This window comes from Alligator mississippiensis, chromosome 3 (genome assembly GCF_030867095.1).
Source record: "Alligator mississippiensis isolate rAllMis1 chromosome 3, rAllMis1, whole genome shotgun sequence".
NCBI classification, from domain to species: Eukaryota; Metazoa; Chordata; order Crocodylia; family Alligatoridae; genus Alligator; species Alligator mississippiensis.
Genome location: NC_081826.1, coordinates 90793479 through 90812849, shown reverse-complemented (window position 1 = coordinate 90812849; position 19371 = coordinate 90793479). Strand labels below are relative to the sequence as shown.

At 38.3% G+C, this 19371-nt stretch overlaps 1 protein-coding gene across 2 annotated transcripts in view; it reads left to right on the top strand.

The window, feature by feature from the left end:
* LPIN2 (lipin 2) overlaps positions 1-19371 on the top strand; it is a 61518-nt gene that overhangs the window by 7325 nt on the left and 34822 nt on the right. The window contains exons 1-3 of one of the 2 annotated variants that reach the window (XM_019490498.2): positions 13009-13098; positions 16150-16227; positions 18823-18918. In XM_019490498.2, coding sequence (XP_019346043.1) covers positions 18862-18918 — 57 coding nt within the window. In that variant the 5' untranslated portion in view covers positions 13009-13098; positions 16150-16227; positions 18823-18861. Of the gene's footprint in view, positions 1-12897; positions 13099-16149; positions 16228-18822; positions 18919-19371 lie in introns of those variants that run through there. The other variant, XM_006269515.4, reaches the window with a different exon arrangement.

Below are 19371 nucleotides of genomic sequence, written 5' to 3'. Positions count from 1 at the left end.
GCAACAGGACCCATTCTGATGCAGATGGGACAGCAGCATGGGGTAGATTGAAATTGGAATTTGGGGAAAAGGAAGAGAGGTGAAACAAGTAATAGAGTAGTTGGGCAGGAAGCTGCAGGAGACAGACTTGGAAAAACACGGGAAGAGGACTGAGAGCCAATGGGAATGAGGGATGTTTGTGGATGCACATGCTAAGGAAATGAGATACCAGAACCAGACAGAGGGAACAGAGATTAGCTGGAGAAGGAGTCTGATGGTGGGATAATAAGCCTGAAGACTGCATTCTGTGATGAGGAATGGAGACTGGAACAGATGCGTCTTTGGGAGTGAGTTAGGGTAGAAAGGGCAGGAGTTTGTGCATTCTGGAATGGAATAGAATTGAAGATACCCAAGTTCCTCCTTGCATCTTGTTAGCAAATATCTGTGAAATCTATGGGCAAGTGTCTTGTTCACATAACTAATAAGAGCAGTTCATTTGCTATTAATGACAGAGGTGCATGCAGTACACCTACAGGTTTCAGCTCTGCTGCTGAGCCATATTAAAACCACAGGATGCTGGGTTTTGTTTGTAGCCATGTGGTCTGAGGACATAGGCAAGGCTGTTTGAGTAGATGTGATATCTTTTATTAGACCAAGTGAGTAGTTGGAAAAATAGCTTGCTAAGAACTTTTTTCCAACTACTCAGTTGGTCTGATAAAAGAGATCACATCTACTCAAAGAATCCTTCAGAGGGTCCAGAGGAGGACCACTCATATGGTTAGGGGCCTGCAGATAAGGCCCTATGAGGAGAGACTGAGGCACCTGGATCTCTCCAGCCTCTGCAAGAGAAGGCTGAGGGGGGGATCTTGTGGCTCTTTACAAATTCATTGGGTGGGGAGCAAGAAATAGGAGATGCTTTGTTTACCAGGGCACCCCTTGGAATAACCAGGAACAATGGCCACAAACTGACAGAGGGCAGATGTAGGTTGGAAATCAGGAAAAACTCCTTCACAGTAAGGTGTTGCCGGAATCTGGAATGGGTTTCCAAGGGAGGTGGTGCTCTCCCCTACTTTCTTGGTGGTCTTTAAGAGGAAACTGGACAAGCATCTGGCTGGGGTGGTATGGGCCCAGCGCTCTTTCCTGCCCAGGGCAAGGAGTCGGATTCAATGATCTATTGAGGTCCCTTCTGACCCAAACAGCTATGAAACCTTGCCTGCCTAAAACCACAAAATATAATTTTATTCATGTTCTTAAAAAAAACAAAAAAACAACAACAACTAGGAAAGTGGTTACAAATCATTAAAAAACTAGTAAATGCCATAATTAAGATCACTAGTACCCCCTATATATACATTATGATAATCTTTAATTATAGGATCACATACTTGCCTCATTCACTGCATGGGATACACTTGCTCTGGGGCTGAATTGGGTTTATGTTGTCTGTAGGATCCCTGTTTCATCTATTGCATGAGGGGGTAGGTGGCAGTGAGAAAATCCAGGATGGTCTCTTTGTTTACATAGCTGTATTATGTCCTGGAGAACTGGATTCTATCCTTGTTCCTGATGCAGCTTCTATGTGATGCTGGACACTTTTCTTAATCAAACTTTTCAGAGGTGGTTCTTACCCATTTTCTGAGTGCCCAAGCTAATGGGGCCTGACTTGTAGAAGTTCTGAACACTCACAGCTTCAAGTGAAGCCAAAGGAGCTGTGCTAAGGTGCTACAGAATGCAAAATGCCTTTCAAAAATGAGGTCTAATTGCTTTCAAATTTGGAACCCAAAATTAATAGATGTCTTGTCTTTAATATATCTGCAACTCAGTTCTTCATTTCTTCATAATTTTTTCAGAGGGAGGAAAATAATACTGTAATTTCATTTCACCATACCATGGTGATGCTTGCCATGAGAAAATGAATAATCATGTTTTCAGAGCAGGGTTCTTGGCCTCTTGTAGGCTCAGATCAAGTATAATGTCACATGGGGCCACACATTGAACAACAGGAAGAAAACAGATAACTAGCTGTGCATGATGGCTGCCTCTAGCTGTTATTTTTGTAGTGATGGGCAGGCTGTCAGGGAGCTAGCTGCTTTCCTTCTCCCTCCCCTTAGAAGGAGAGGAGAGCAGAGAACTGTCAGATTGTGGGGTCTCCAAACCTGGGAAGATGTTTAAACAGTAACTTCTGTCATGGATCTACCTTTTTTGTGGCAGCTTGGCCATTTTTTTTCCCTGAAACAAAACCCTTTAACATCTGGCATGTTATCATTTGTCATGGGAAACTCGCATGTATCCCTTGACAAATGTGACATCTGGAGGGGGCTTAAGTTATCATATTTTATCCTTCGCACTGAATGAGATGGGAGACCTATAAAAAACAGTGTGAGTGATCATGAAGCTAATTTGTATCAAAGTGCATATGTACCAGGGGATTGGATTAAGATTGTATGGGCAACCTTATTTTTAACATTTTGAGCATTGGTTTAGCAACCTATTTGTCATTTCTAAGAAATGCTAAGAGATTAAAACATGTTTAAGATTGACTAAACATTCCAAATCTGAACTAATGAAAATTGAGGTTTGGTTGTCCAAAACTCAGTTTTTCAATTACAAGTTGGGTTTCTTTTGAGGCAAGAATACAGTTTGACTCCAGAGTTTATGCCACCAGTCATGCCTGTGCCAGGAGATGAGTGACTCTTAAGACATGACTAAAGTGGTGTATGTAATGCTGCTTCTTCAGTACTTATTCAGACCAATGATTCTTTGCAGTACTGAATGTCTAACTGGAATTCTGAGCTTATTATTATATAACAGACAGAATAGAAAATTATCCTGAAAAAGGAAAAGCTTACTCAAAGGTGCCAAAACTGAAAAATCAATATCTTTATAATAAAAACTGGCTTTCTCTCAAATATTTTACTATTTGTCTCTAAGCAAAACTTTAAATATGGACACAAACAGTGTAAAGGAGATGAGTTAGAGGAAGAAAGTGGAATTTTGCTGATACAGAGATGTCCTGCACCAGCACCTCTTTCAACATAGTTACTAGCTTTGATTTGAACACGAGGGCAGTAGTACCTGACGTGGTGGCATGTCTGTCTTTGAGCTTTTAACCAGCCTTGCATAAAGTGGCTCTTGACAAGAAAATTCAACTTTCTTGATGTTTAGGGAAAGTTGTGAGACAGTGAAATCAGTGGTTGTGTTGAGAGATTCTTTGCAGATATAAAAGCTAGGAAGCACCAGGATTTTCTGCAGAAAATGATTGGTTTCTACCCCCTATTTACTAACCTACACACTTGACAAGGACTATGGCAGTGCATATGGATTTTTCAGACTCGGCTTAATGCAGAATACAAATGGCAAGAGTACTGAGGGAGGGGGTTTAGTGCTGTGAGAAGTGGCATCTCAGTGCACCTATATTTAGCTATGAAACTGATCAGTATTATGAAGCTGCTTATAGTGGGCTGTAGCTTCAAAACTGGTGAATTTTAATGCTAAATATTCATTTTATAGAGGATAAAAATAGTGATTTGAGGCTTGCTGTGTTTTGATGATTTGTTCAAAGTTAGTTTTTCTTAGCCCTTAGGTATAAGGGCTAATGCTGTATGTTCCAGAAGAGCTGGCAATGTTATGTTTCTTGACCTGTGTATTATGGATTAGCAAGGTGTGGGATACTTGACCTCAAAAGTCACCACTTTTTATAATCTCTCCATCTCTCAAGATGTTCTAATGTCAAAATGACACTCATGTAGCCTTGACTTGCTTCATCTCTGTAGTTGCAGTCTTACCTGCTGGCTAAAGTAGAGGGGAGGAGGTTAAGGAAGGAAGTAAATGAATCTTCCTCAAATGTCTTCTTCTAAGACTTGAAATATTTTTACAGGGAGACCCTTGAAAAAATTAGACTGTTTTTTTCTAAGTACTGGTCTTTAATTTTTGCCTGAGCTGGCCCCAAGTATATTAATCGCTGATTCCATTTATAAAAGGTCATTTAAATAGTTTAAAGTTTGTAACTGTAAAATTTGATAGAAAAAGATGGATATGAAGCTGGGGAGAAAATCTCTCTGTCATTGTCTATCCTTCAGCTATGGTAATTGGCGGGAGAACTGCAGTCTAAGCTATATTTTGCTGACAACATTTTAAATTACTCTTTGTATGCTTTTGTGGTGGCTTCTAAAGTGTTTTGTGTGTGTGTTTGTTTTTTTACTAAGGTTCTGGGGCTATCATCAATATCTTATTTTTCTCCAAATAAGTTTAATGTACTAATTAGCAAAACTTTACAGAGATGGATGCTGTAAAAGCCTGTAACATTTCAAACGATTGTCTCTGAATTATAGGTTAAAGGGAAATAGCCTTTCAGATCAATTTGCTTTAACAAAACAACACCCTTTGCATGTGTGCTGTTATGCTGCTGTAAGTAGGCCTCTATCAGGTTCCTTTATTTTCATAAATTTAAGGGGGTAAACAGTAGATTTTGCTTTATGGCCATGTTTATTTGCAGTATTTCCTATGTCAAACATTTGCTGTCTGTATCTTCAGGTTTACCTGATTATTCACATACTGGCTTTTAGTATATTTTAGTTTATTACATATGCTGAAACTAGAAAAAGAAAGCCAGGTATTGATTAATTTTTAATGCAAGAATTGAACAGCACAAGGGAAGAGATTTCTGCTTGCAAGGACAATTTACAAAAAGGTTTTTTAAATTTGAAAGGTTAAGGTAATTTGCCAAATACTGTATTTTTGTTGTCTTAAATTAATTAGCACACATTTCCCTTGTGGCATATTTAACAGTACTCTTAAAATAAAGAGAATTAATGTGTTACATATAGGATTTTCTTTTTGTTATTCGTTAATGCATGGTCAAGTGTAACAGCATAATGGCATTTAAATCAAAACTGTGACAATCATGTTTTATTTTCTAGTGATTCTTTAAAAGCTTGCAAAAATGCATGGAACAACTTGCAGTATGGTGCCTTATTATGCTATCCATATCCAATCTAGCTTTTTTTATTTTTTTTCCTGACCAGATTTAGCGTAGCCTGCTTGTTTGCATAATCTTGTTTAGAAGCAGGCTGTGCAAATAACAGCAATGTACTCTGTAGCTGTACCTGTACATTTTCAGCAGATGAAATTACCTCAGCCAAATTGGATACAAATTTGTGTGGGACCAAGTCTTTGAGTGGTAATCTGTCTTTTAAAACTTGCATTTGCCAATTCTACTTTATTGGTGCTAGCAACAGGCATGCTCCCTGACAGCTGGTATCTTTGAACCCTCCTGATTTATGGTTTGTACTAGGGCACCTGATGTTGGTTTAGTTACGGTAGTAAAAAGCTGAGTTATCCTAATATTATATAAAACGTAAGAATCATTAGTTGCTGATTCCGTTAAATGAAATATTTAATGTCATGTGATTTGCTGTAATACACGATCATTGCCTATCAGCACAAACACATGCTGAACTACATACATGGTCCTCCTTATCTCATAGAGTAGAAGTGGGCTGTGACTCTTCAAGCAAATCTTATTGGTGAGGAAGTTTTTTATGTCAGGTTTTATAACACAGTATTTCCTTTTTTAATCAGTCTACTTTCACAGACAGTGATGATCCTTCCATATAAGAGATCTTAGAACAGCAAAACTGTTTATCTTGCTTTAAAAATATATTTTGCCTGGTCCAAATAAAGAGAGTAAATGTTGGTCTGACAAAGTTATGCCTATCAGCTGGGATATATTTATATTTTGAAAAGTGAATTTGCTTTTTGAGATGTATTCCTCAGAGATGATTGTTTTTGAAGATGACTTAAGGAGCAATGTGGTTGCTGCTCAAGAAATGGCCCCTTCTGGTATCTTGGTGAGTGATTTCACTCTGTGTGCCCTTTTAAAATATCTTGTTTCAAGGGCTTTATTTTAACTTGCATTTTTAACCTTTTTTTTTTTTTTTAGAAAACTTTAATTTGAAATTCAGCAGACTTAATTTGATTTAATCTTTTCTTTGAGAAGGACAGCGTATAGTATAAAGCAAAACTAAAATAATACCTTTTGTATTTCATTTTATTTAGTTCTGAATAAAAGACCAGTTTTTGCTCTGTACATCTCAACATCTTCAGTTCCTATAGGTGCTGGTCCAATTAAATGGATTCCTCCATTAAATGAATTACTGTATGACTAGATAACTTCCATGGTAAAGGAGATCAAGTGACTGCATTAGAAATCTGATTTTATAAGCAAACTAAATGCAAGTTAAAGTAGAAATTAGTGGAAGGTTTTAAAACAAATCCCAAACTTTACAGCTAAAACTTAGGTCTGATGTATGTGATCGTGAAACTGAGAGTAACAGTTGGAATCTGGCATTCCCCCACCTTACGCAAAGCAGACAGCTGTATTTGTCTAGCAACATTAAAGTTGCAATTTTACTAATAGTATGCAGTTTAAAATTATACCAAGTTCTTGAGTGAGATGCAAATAAAAATATAAATGAGAAACAAATTAGTAATTTTTAATGAATGGCAATTCAATCTAGTTAACACAACTGCCTACTAAAAAGAACATTATATATGACCATGAGCAGGTAAATTAGAGAAAATCAAGACAACACTTAATTATTTTCTTCTTTTGCATTCAGCCTCCTTCTCTTAATGCTGGCATAACTCACTGAAGTTTAACCTTACTCAATAAGAAATATTGTTAATGTTAGCTTTTTGAAGATGTCTGGTACTACACATCTGATTTCAACAGAGAACTTCATTCGTGTCCTTTAAGATAAGCATTGAAATCACGAGATTTTTTTTTTTGTATAACTAATAGTTACAACTGTATAACTTTGAAACTTTCAGTTTCTTTGTAGCAAAAACATCCTTTTGGTTTCTTGCACTTGTTTCACGTGAATTGTGTGTCATTAAAACACTTATTAGTATATACTGTTTGTTTGGGAAATCCCAAAGAATACAACTAGATAACCAGATTACTAAATTAACTAGGGTACATCTGAACTGTGGTCTAAGTTTTAAGAATGAAGGCAAATTGTCTTTTTGTACTGCACTGAAAACATACTGCAAATAAATGCACAGAAAGCTCTTCATCTTCTTGTAGATGCTGTTTCAGTTAGGTTGCATGTACTTGCATATAGATCTTCTAGATCAGTGATTATTAACCAGGGTCCTGGGGCACCCTGAGGTTCTGCTAGAACCTTTGAAGGGTGCCCCGAGGAGATAAGCAAGGTGTGAGGAGATAAGCAGATAAACAAAGGCTCTGGTTTGTCCCTGCCTCCACAATCTCCTACCCCAACTGCCTGGGCTCTCTGCAAGTAAGTAAGTACTGTAAGGTATACTTATATTTTTAAAATGAAGTCGCACCCAATTTCAAAGAAGTTATGAAGGGGTCCATTGAGCCTAATGGGGAGTGCTTCAAGTCCAAAGGTTCAGTGTTCTAGATTAAAATATGTATTCATACATACTGTATTAATTATGGAGCAGTCAGTGGTATGCTAGACAAATTTGGCAGATAGACATGATACCCTCCTTCAAGACTTAGGTCAAAACTAACTAAATGTGAGTTTCTTACCTAATGTAAGTATTTCAAAAACTTAATTTTAGCATCCAGTGTCTGGCAAATGCCAGGCATGTAGTTTGAGATGAAGAACTTCATTAGTCATTGTTTGTGAAAATCATTTCCCCAGTTTTTTCAGCCTTGAAAATCTACCTTTCAGGCCAGTAGAGGATTAATATAAAATTAATATACAATATATTATATTAATATATAATATAAGCTTAGAATATATATATAAAAGCTTAAAATTTCCAAATTAGAAGAGTTATACAATATGCATTATCTACTTTTGTTTCTTAAATATGTGGGTCTATGTTTACAGTAATTTCCCCCCATGCTCTGAACTGATTCTTGCATGCACTCTTGGTAGAAAATAGAGCAAGCAGTTTCAGTTTCTGCCTTTCACTGTCATCATGGTGTCTTGCCAGAGAAAACTCTCAGAGTGTAAGGCTGAATTTATTAGAGATGCAATTTCTTGTCTTCTGTTTGAAGTTGCATATGCCCCAGTAAAAATATTTTCTGCTTACAACACTGGGCTGATTTCTTAAATGGTCAAAAATCAGTGCCTCCTTGAACTTCTAAAAGCGACAAATACTATCTTTCTGTTGTGAAATCCTTAGTATTGCTTGGCCTTTTAAATTCTGCATTCTCAGAAGAGCAAGCAACATTGCTGAGTTAACTCAACTCTGGGTTTTACCCAGAAGGTAAGGAAGAGTTTGATTGTAACAGGTAACATGTATGTGCTGGATTTGAGGAATAAATGAAAGAAAATATCAAATGACTTAGAATGCTTCACATTCATTATGCCTAACTTGGCTTTTCCAGGAGGCTCCCACCTCGTGCACCACTGTTTAAATACTTGCAATGGAAGTTGATGAAGCAAGCCATGGAATTCTCTGTTTGTACTTGAAGGATCATGACATTTTTTAACAAATGCCTCTTAAGTCTGAAATAGCTATGGAAGTTTTTACCTAAAAGATTCTTTGCAGTACTTAGACTGTGGTCAGAGCTGCTTCTACTGCACTTGAACATCTGCAATAATTTGAAGTGATGTGATGTTACTAGCTGCAGCAAAGTTTAGCAGTGATCATTTTAGGCTTTTCAGAAGGATCTTTAAAAATGAAACTAATCCCCTCCCTTCCCCCCAAACCTTCAACAGATGTGGTTTCTCAGGTGTGTAGTGATCTTTTTATCTGCAACCAATCAGTTGTGTGTTATTGTTTAAAATTTTCTAAATTAATACTTGTCATCATCCTAACCCTAAGCTATTATGTTAAGAGCCTGACTTTAATTTTCAGCCATGCTTTGTACTTGCAACTTAATTAAAAACAAATTGGGTACTATGTGTGAAGTAAGAGGTCAGTTTTGATACAGACTTTTGTTTTCTTGAGTAGCACACCTATTGTTTTGAAAATATAACTGTTCCAAGGTGGTGTTACTCCAAGGGAGAAATCTGTTTATTTCTAGAGGAGACTTTCCATAGCTTTTTGCACCTGAGAACTCTGTAATCCTCTCCTGCCGGTGCTTTCCCTTCCAAGCTGCTTAAAAGTATTACAGGCCAGAAGATCCTATGTTGTGGCATGCTTTTCCATCTCCATATGTCCAAAAATGCAACAGTGAGAATCTGTTCCTGCATCCAGCTTCTGGATCCAGTGATGCTTGCTTCAGAGACCTCTTTGATCCAAAGTCTGCATGTCTAAATATTTCTGGAACGTAGTTACTGTAGCAGTTATGACTGTGTGTGTGTGTGTGTGTGTAGATATAGATAGATATATTTATAGATATATAGATTATATATAGAGAGAGAGAGAGTGTATGGTGAGCCTGACTTTACAACTCTACTTCAGTTTTAAGAATTTTTCAAGCTTAGTGTGGGGAGCAATTGGCTGGTTTCATATAGGACTCCCTGCCCCCAAACATTGAGCAGATACCTGGAAACAGTCACTGGTCTAAGCAGAAGGATTTTATGCTCTCATGGAAAAACAACTAAATATTTTTGTTAAAATCCCTGTTTAAAGCAGTTCACTATTTTGCAGCTCTTTAAAATCCATTTGCTGTTGAACAGACCTTCTTGATAAAATACAGTGGAGTGGCCCTTGCTTCTTTCAGGTCTTTAGGTTTTTTTTCTTTCTTAAGTACACTGTGTATTAATGTTGAGATTTACACAGTTTCTAACAATGCTTCAGACAGAGTTATATGGGGTGAGCTGTAAGACAGATGTGACTTCCTGAAGAGTCAGTTTCCACAGGGATGGAAGACTTACATGAATATTTTTCAGCCTAGAAGGAAGGGCAGAGGGACCTTACACTAACTGGCTCAGAGAGAAATGAACTTTCATAGACAATAGCATCTCACAAAGTAGGTTGTTGCCTATTAAAGCTTATGCCTGTTTGAACCAGTTAGTGCCTAAGGTGCTACCTGGCTCTAATTTCTACCTGACTTCAAATTAACAGAATTATCCACCTCTGTGCCCACTTTTCAGCCTCATGTTTCTTAACAAATACGTGGAGTTAAATTGTAGAGAAACTGAATGTATTTGTCAGATTTTTCACAAGACTGAATTTGCCTTCTAGCTGCTAAAGTGAAACTGCAAATTCCTAAACATTTGCTTCTCAAAATGTTTTTCAAATTCCATACAGATACATGTATTTGCAGTAGAGTGGGGAGAGAATGGGGAGATTTGCTGTTCTCAATGCTGCCCATTTTCAATGTAAGATTTTACTTACTCCTCATGTATGGAAAACTATCCTCACCTGTAAACCAGTACTGTGTAATCTTGGAAAAAGCTGAAATGTTTCCAAGGTGACAAGAGGCAAAGTATCAAACAGTGCTTTCTGACCCATACAGACAGTCATAAAGTGCAAGGCTGAATTGATTCAATCTTCACAGGTTAGTCTAAACTGTATAGATTGAACCAATGAACAAGTGAACAGATACTTGCTTTTGATTCTGGAAATGTAGCCACATGCCTGCAGTGGCCCAGGCCAGGCACCAGGGGGCGCTAGAGGATGCCACCCTGCAAGGGGGGATTTGTGGGGGAGTTGCAAAGCATCCTGGGATGCTGGGAGACAGAGTTAACTTGAATCTGGAGGGGATCTGGGACAGAAGTTCAGTAGACTGATTTAACCTAAATCAGTTGTCTGATGCTGCATCCATCCAGGCTTATCTTAAACTGGTTTCAGCCTCTTTGAGAGCAGTTTAAGTGCACTGAACTTCTGTTGTGTTACAGATTTGAACTGGTTTCTGATCACTTACACCAGTTTGTGTAATTCCTGTCCCTAGCGCTCATGTTTAGTATAAAGATTTGTCTGTAGAGCCATGTCAGCTGTGGATGTGAACAGGTTGCATCCCACAGTTGGTGCAGCTCTGTTAGGAAAATTCCCAGCAGCTCTGTGAATGGAACAGAGCTTTTCCATTCATTCTCTTCTTTTGCCTCAGACTGACTTTGTGTGCTCTAACTGCTACCTTTTGTTGTTGTTTTTACTGTTAACTAGAGTTTGAAGAACAGCAATGAAAATGTATAAACTGGTAAATTTTCACTTGACTGAAAACTTAGTGAAACTGTCGAAAAGTAATTGAGAGATTGGATCTCTCTGCAGACTTAAAGTGCTATTTATATGGAATAATATTTCTGTAAACTGAAGGAATAGAAATTTACTTTTAAGTGAAAGTTGAGGTTATGTAGGAATGATAGCAGTTGCTCTGGATTGCTGCAGACTTGGTCTGAGTGCATTGTGCACCCTGCTTTCCCAAACTATGTGATGTTGATAAGTGAATGCTGGTGTTTTCTCCGGTGTTTTCTCCGAACAAGCTATACCTACTGGTTTAAAAACATATATGTACTATAACAAGCAGTTTAAGTGGCTGTTAAATGTCATATTTGGTAAATGTGTCTCAGGGTGAATTTGGTTTAATCAAATCGATTTAAATCACGGGTCAGGAAGCCTCAATTTAATCGTTCTTGTTATTTGATATCCTTTATTCATTTAACTTCTTGAAACTTGGAAAGGTACTATTGGTTTCTCTAATTTGGGTAGAATCTTTAGCTTCCCACCCTGTGGTTACTGCCACAGATGAGTTCCAGTGCTTTCCTGCCCGTTTTGCAGAAGTTTTTTCAAGCTTGTAATTTTGTTTTAGAAGTTTGTGCTGTATATGGTGACTTATTAGTAGATGTGTGGCAGGAAGCAGGGTAGCGATGCCCCTTATAGATTAACTTTGTATAATTATTGTACCGTTCTAGTTTTCTGTGTATTGTGTAGAAAAGGGTTACACGTGTTCTATTCTGTAATTTTTTTTTTCAGTTGTGGACTATATTATTTTGTCTCCAGGTAATGCATGAAATTGGGTGGCCTTCAGTCTAATACTAGTGGTTTTTTAAATTTTATTACTAAAGTATTAAGTTGAGAACAGTGGAAAAGCCATACATACTAGATGCACCCAGAGTTTTCTGTGCAGTATTTCCATGTTTCATAGATTTCATACGCATTTGGGCTGGAAGGGACCCTGGAGGATCATCGAGTCCATCCCCCTGACCCAGGGGCATGAAGTCAGCAGGGATCATAGGAAGATAAGCATAGCAAGATAAGCATCCAAAAGTGTCTTGAAGGCATTCAAAGTGGGTGCTTGAACCGCCTCCGGCGGCAGTCTGTTCCAAATTTGGCGGGGCTCGGACAGTGAAGTTCTTTCTTATGTCCAGCCTGAATCAGTCGTGACGGAGTTTGTGACCATTCGATCTGGTCATCCCTTGGGGCACTCTGGTGAACAGACATTCCCCCAGATCCTGGTAAGCACCCCTGATAAACTTATAGGTGGCCACCAGATCACCCCTGAGCCTGCGCTTTTCCCGGCTGAAGAGTCCCGTGGCTCTCAGCCTCTCATCATAAGGTCTGTTTTCCTGACCTCTGATCGTGGGCGTAGCTCTCCTCTGCACCCTCTCAAGCTTCTCCACATCCTTTTTGAATTGTGGAGCCCAAAACTAGACGCAGTTAAAAGCATGTTACAAACACATCTTCAGTAGAGTTGTTTGATTTTACTAAATAATATAAAGATTCTGTGGTACAAGCAATATCAGAAATGGAGTCATACTGGCTCCTACTAGGAATCTAAACATCTGAATCCAGGTCTCTGCACGTGGAAAAATGTAATCTGAAATAATCAACCCCCAAGCTACTTAAATCTATTTTAAAGAACATACGGTAATTTATGGACACTGTAAATATTTTATCTGTCATGCTTAGTGTACTGCTTTGAGAATGGGTTTAAAACTTAGTCACCTCTGTAAGAAGATGTGCAAATGAACTCTTCAATAAACTGACTTGATAAATGGCTTATTTTATTACAAGTCTAACTTAAATTTTTCTTGCCTTATCTTGCAGTCTCAGACTATGAATTACGTGGGGCAGCTTGCAGGACAAGTCCTGGTTACTGTGAAAGAGCTATACAAAGGCATTAATCAGGCCACTCTTTCAGGATGTATTGATGTCATTGTGGTTCGCCAGCAGGATGGTACATTCCAGTGTTCTCCTTTTCACGTCCGATTTGGGAAACTTGGTGTCCTGCGTTCAAAGGAAAAAGTAGTAAGTACAGCAAATGGCAAGTAAAAGCAGAGAACCCGAAACATTGTTTTTCTGTTGTACATGTACACCTTGCAGAATGCAGATGGCAAAAGTTTCTCATATAGGCTCTTCAAGTCAGAGATTTTTGCAATTCAAAAAACATCATTTGGTATGTGATTGCCTAATAAGGAAGAATAACCATACAAAAAAACAGGATTCATGTCAGAAAAGAAAGACATTTTGATAGCTATATATTGGGCTATGAAAATATAATGTGACCCCAAGATCTTTCTATGATCTTAAAATATTTATGTGGCTTTTGGAGCAAGGGGAAGGAAGGAAGCCACTCAGGGGCTGTTTCCTTTCCAGTAGCCGAAGAGAACTGGTGAAATAATCTGTTTAATTTTCTAGGTTTTTGAGAATACATTATTGCAGGTTTATTTGTAAATAGTGTTTTTTGTCAGTACAGATGAGCTGTGGCATTCTTGATGCTGTGAAAAAGAAAGCATTGTTTTTGCAACATTGGTTACCACAAGCTGTCAAAAACTGCACCATATTTGGTGCGTTTTTGCTCACAATTTAATTAGGCTTACCAGTTTATCTCAGCTGATAGGTTTTTACTGCTAAGTATTTGGTAAATTTAAAAAATGGCAATTGGCTCAGATATGCTGGAAATTTGTCATGCAAGAATATTACTAACAGCTCTCTGACCACCTGCAGTCACTGTATTGACTAATTGAGGAGGAAGGAGAATCCATCCCATCTCAGCTGGAAGAGGGAATACTGCAAAATCAAACTCAGGATTAGTACAAGAGGAAGACGGACAAGTTCTTAAAAAAGCCCTCATTCCTGGTGTAAACAGTTACAAAATAGGTAACTAAATTTAGGCTATGGGCAGATATGCATATGAAGTGCTTCAAATCTTGCCCCAGTTTTAAGCAGTTCTAATTTGGGGTACTTCATTACCAGACAAATGTGCAGACCTGTCTTCAAAAAACACTGGGAGATGCTGGTAGAATGAACCGTCTCTCTATTGTGTTGCTCGTGGATACAAATATAATATGAAGCACTTACCTGTGAAGTGCTCAGTTATTGCTGTTTAATTCAGGTTATTTTTTTGATACAGTTCAGGCCAGTGTGAGACTTTATTGCTGTGTGCTACCTGTACTCTCTCTTTTTAAAGCACTCAAGATTTGTAGCACTCAAGTTATGTCTGTCCATACTCTTAGTTGGTGCTAGTTGTAAAATAAAAAAATTAGCCACCTGAATTTATTGATTTTAAAAATCATGAAGTGGTATAAATGTGTGAGGAAGATGGAATCTACTGCCAGATCCGGCGGTGATACAGTTCATTAAATAAACTGGTTTAAATTTAATTGTTACTGAGGATGTTTGGGAAGTAAGTCACAAATAGGTATTGACTATATTAAGGAACACCAGAGAAAGAAAAGGAATTGGGCTGAGATGTCCTTGATGTATTTAAAAAAAATTGTAAATAAAACAGATGAAGAATGGAAATCTACTCCTGAACTTAGCATTCCCTTTTTTAAAAGAAAGGGATAATAGACATTGCAGTTTTAGAGTATGCCTGCCTGTATTCCCTTCATTCTTGTCTGACACGTCAAGGTACAAGAAATTCCATTTTTTATGCAGCAGTTTACCCTTGTGGAGCAGTGGCTTCTTTCAGTTGGCTTGTATTTTATAAATCTGGCAACATTGAGTGAACTGCTGAGATGCAGGAGAGTTCATTACTTCATGAGAGAGGGGGATACTTAATCTAGAATATGTGGAGTGTCCATTCCTTCTACTTCTGGAGCTTGTTGCAAGCATGTATTATCCTTCTCATAGTTCTGGTTGTCAGCTCTGCCCATCCTGCAGGCCAAAAGTGTCATGGTAAAGTACTGTCACATAAAATAAAACAATCGTATTTGCCTTGTTGCACTCGTGTGCTTATCCTTTATAAAAAACAGGCCATTTTAACTAATTTTGGCATATCTGTTGGGCACATACTAATGATAGGAGGGCTACTGACCCTGTCATACAAGTTTTTCAGTGAATGAGAAGCAGAATCTGCCTGTTATTAACAGTGAGCCCATTTGAAAGTGATAGAACTCAAAAAGTTCAGTCATCTTTAACTTTTACATCCTGGACACTTCCTTTCATAGCCCTTTGCAATATGACAATAACACCTTTGGCCCCAAACCAGTAGACTACAGGAAGATAGCAAACTGCTTTGGTTCTTGCATCTTTGTCTATAATCTATGTAAAAGGGGGAGGGAGGAGGCAACTTGAAGCCTCATTTTTGCTTTTTAAGTGCTAAATTATGATCTTCCTTTTACATTCATAGCACACAAAAGGAGTGAGAATTGTATGCAATATCAAAGGATTGAGCGGAGATCCAGATTTTCAACCACCACCTATTAATGTTATTATCTCAAACTTTTATCTCAATACCTTCTTAAGGTTGTAAGGGTTGATCATAGGTATAATTGTTATATAACAGACACTAGTTATAAAAGACAACTGAGAGGTGTATGCAGGTAAAGATAGAGGGCATATTAATGATTACATAGAGGAAGGAAAGGAGAGAACCTGCTCCAAGATATGCCTGCAACTATTAAACTGACTTTAAATTATGGCTTGAATCATTTTTTTATTTATTTTTTTTTAATTATGGGTTGTTGCCATCAACTAATCTGATTTCAGAGAAGTTATAAAAGAGTCTTATGCTGATTCTAACGTCTTCTTTTCCCTGATTTCTGATAAAGTTGTTTTATAGCCTATAATGTTCAACAGTTCAGTCTTCTGCTCAAACATTTTTGTTACTTCCCCAAACCTATTGATTGTAACAATTTCCTTTGTTCTCACTTGCTTTATAGAGAAACTACAAAATAGTAAAATCCACGTAGAGTCCTTGTCTTCTACACTGCTTGAATGTGAATAAATATGTTTTCAACAAACAGCTTTTGCTTTTACTTTAGTAAGAATTAAAAACAATCTAATTGATTATGTTTAAATAGCTTTGGGCAGGTAAATGTCACTAAAATTAGTATTTTTTTTTTTTTTAAATAGAGCTATTGGTCTTGTTGTGAAAGGAATAAAGCATTGTGTGGTTTTGATTGGTACTAGAACTTGGTGTCACCTCTATGGGTATGTAATGGTTGGAATTACTTGTTTTCATTACAAATCAGTTTTAATACATGGTCTTATGTTAATCTTTGGTACTTTTTTTTTTATGTTAGACTTGATAACACATGAGTTCATTTTAAAATCAGTCTTCCTCTTTTTTGACTGGCTCTTACCTGCCCAAATGTTAACCAGTTTACATTCCAAATTTAGGTGAACTACTGCATGGAGGGAGGTTGTTAGCTGTCATAGTCTGAAGTCAAGTAGAAGGCAGTGCAGAGTGGCAGTTAGCCTAAAGGTGCCACTGTTATAGATGGTTGCTTTTTATGTATAACCTAAAACTTAATTTGATTGCCAACTTTAATATTAGATATCGTGCATTATGTGTGACACGGGTACCTTCATTATGGCACAAAGACTAACATGAAAGCCTGACTAGGACAAACCCATTTTTAAGTTATGCAAACTTGATAATGATACTTTCACTTTCTCAATAGTAAGATGTGCGGGCCGGGCCCCGATCCTGCCCTCGTCGCTGTGCGCGGCAGTGATTCCGATCCCATTCTGGCCGCCATGGGCAAGCCGGGGGCGAACCGGGGTCGTACAGGACCCGTCTCCGGTGCACGCGGGTTGTGGCCGGCAGCCCAGGCACGCAGGGTGGGAGAGAGCCACGGAGCGGTTTAGCGCACGCGAGTTAGAATTAGTTACGGAGGCGTAATGGTTGATTGAAAAGATTGTTTACTTACACCCAAAGATGGTATTGGTGTAGGCTGGACAAGTTTCCAGGCACAGCTCCCGCTTGAACCCTCGTCGGAGGATTCTGTCAAATCGATTGCTCCCACGGAGTTTGCTAGGCTCCGCGGGTCCGGTTAAGTTGGGTTCGAAAAGCTTCCCCGGAGTTATTCAGGCACCGCGGGTCCAATAAGTTTTTCCCCCGGAGTTTGCTAGGCTCTGCGGAGTCCAAAATTACAGGAAAGGGATACGTCTAGGATTGCGCTCGGCGACGGGGAGAGGCGAGAAGCGAAAGCTCCGTAGGCTCGGTTCTATTGCCTCTCTTGCCTGCTTAGGGGAGGCGCGTTGGGTCCGCGAGGGTCCACAGCGCTTGGAGATCTTCACACAGAATCTCTCTCTCTTTCTCCCTCCTCCGGCTTGGGCGGAAACTACCCAAGCCTTTTCTACGGCTAGCAAGCCAATCGCTAGCCACCACGTGTGCCTAAATTAGGAATCGGGCAATAACATGGTGCGGATCCTAATACAAATGGCGGGAACTTCTTTGCAACGTGTATCACTACGGTGCAAGAAAGAGATGCACACTGCAAAGAAGCTGCAATCCGGCGGGAAATCCCCCACTGCACCAGAGTTCTCTCTAGCAACAGAGAGCTCTACCGTGCAAAGAAAGCGGCAAATTTGGCGGGAAATAATTTAGCGGTGCCAAAGCGCGCACACAAACAAAAAATCACAACTTTGGGTTGTGACATAAGACAAATGTATTGCATTCTCTTATAACACAGAGAATATAACCTTCTGAATTAAATATCTTTCAGATATCTTCACAGGCTTTGATGAAGATATCTGTTGCCCATGAAAGCTTATGTATATCTGATTCAGTTAGTCTATAAGGTGCATCTCTACCCTGCCTTTGCCTGACTTCAGGGTAACATGGCTAACTATTGCTATCAGTTGGTTAAACTAAAAGAAAATGTCCACTTGACAGAAAAGATGAATTCTTGACCACAAAATCAATGATCCTTGTTGAATATTGAAATTTACAATTCTGTCTGTATATTAACGCATGGAATTTACTTTACTGTCCAAGATTTCAGCTGAAGAAGATAAAACTGAAATGGTGGTATCTTTATTCCTTTGGCTTTAGAACAGATTTATCTATACATCTCTTTGTTCTTGTTTTGGAAGTCCATCAGTTTGGAAAAGGGGCCATCTTTTCCTCTCCTGAAGTTATTGTAACTTGGAATACATTTATGTTCCATTTTGCATTAGAGAATGTTTTTCTCTGAAAAACAGAAGCTCTGATGGAAAGCTAGGAGTCTTGTCTCATCTTCATAGCCATATGACAGTACTGTTAGAAGCAGAATTATTAACTGAATATTAAAAAATACAGTCAGACCTCCTGCTCAGTCACGGGGTTGTGATTTCATAAAACAAACAAAGCCTTTAAAAGACCATTTGCTCTTACTCAAGAACACCTGCCCTTCATAATTTAGATTCATTCCAGGCCTCGGTTGAGCCAGATTTTAAGTACATGTCTAACTACAGAAAGAGTTCACTGAGGCAGCTTCGTAGGACAACACAAAGGCCCAAATTACCAAGGTTATTTAAGCCTATGACTCCCAAAACTTACAAAACAGAGTGGAGTCTTGTTAGATTTAGGCATCTGAACAACTTTGAGGATTTGGCCATACCTATTTTAGTATAATAATGGAGCAAAAATGAAGGGCAATGTGGCAAGTCTTTTTAAAAAGGCGTACTGCTGGTGGAGTGTTGGCCTAAAAAAAATGAAAGAGACTAATACCAGTATATCAGGATTAAATCTTCAGCTCAGTATTTGCCTATCTGTTCATGTGGAGGATGCTCCATGGTAAATTGTTTTTGTTTCCATAGATTGATATAGAAATTAATGGAGATGCTGTTGACCTTCATATGAAGCTGGGTGACAATGGAGAAGCTTTCTTTGTACAAGAAACTGAAGAAGAAAATGTAAGTGTATTATGCTCCGTGACGTGATGCTCTCGTTCCTACTGCAGTGACCTGCACTCCCAGTAGTTATAACTGAAGAAAATCTAGCGTTTTCTAGGACAGAATCTTTGTTGTTGATTCATAACATGCATGTACTTGGACAGAGTATTTTATCAAACTCAGTTGCCAGTTGCAGGAAAACTACTGATTCTTTTTTAGAACTATAAGATAATTTGTAACACTTCATCCTGTTTTAGTACAGGAGGCAATGATGATAACTTTAGGCTGACTTTTTTTTTTTTTTTTACTATACTTATACAGATCATGTAGTGACGCACAATCACTTGCTTCAGGTAGTTCTTATCACCAGTGCTGACCTCAGTATCAGAACAAGTTGGGTTTTTTGGCAGGATACAGTCCATTATCCTTGTAATGATTTCTTGGGCTTAGAAAACAAGTTAATTTTCTAATATA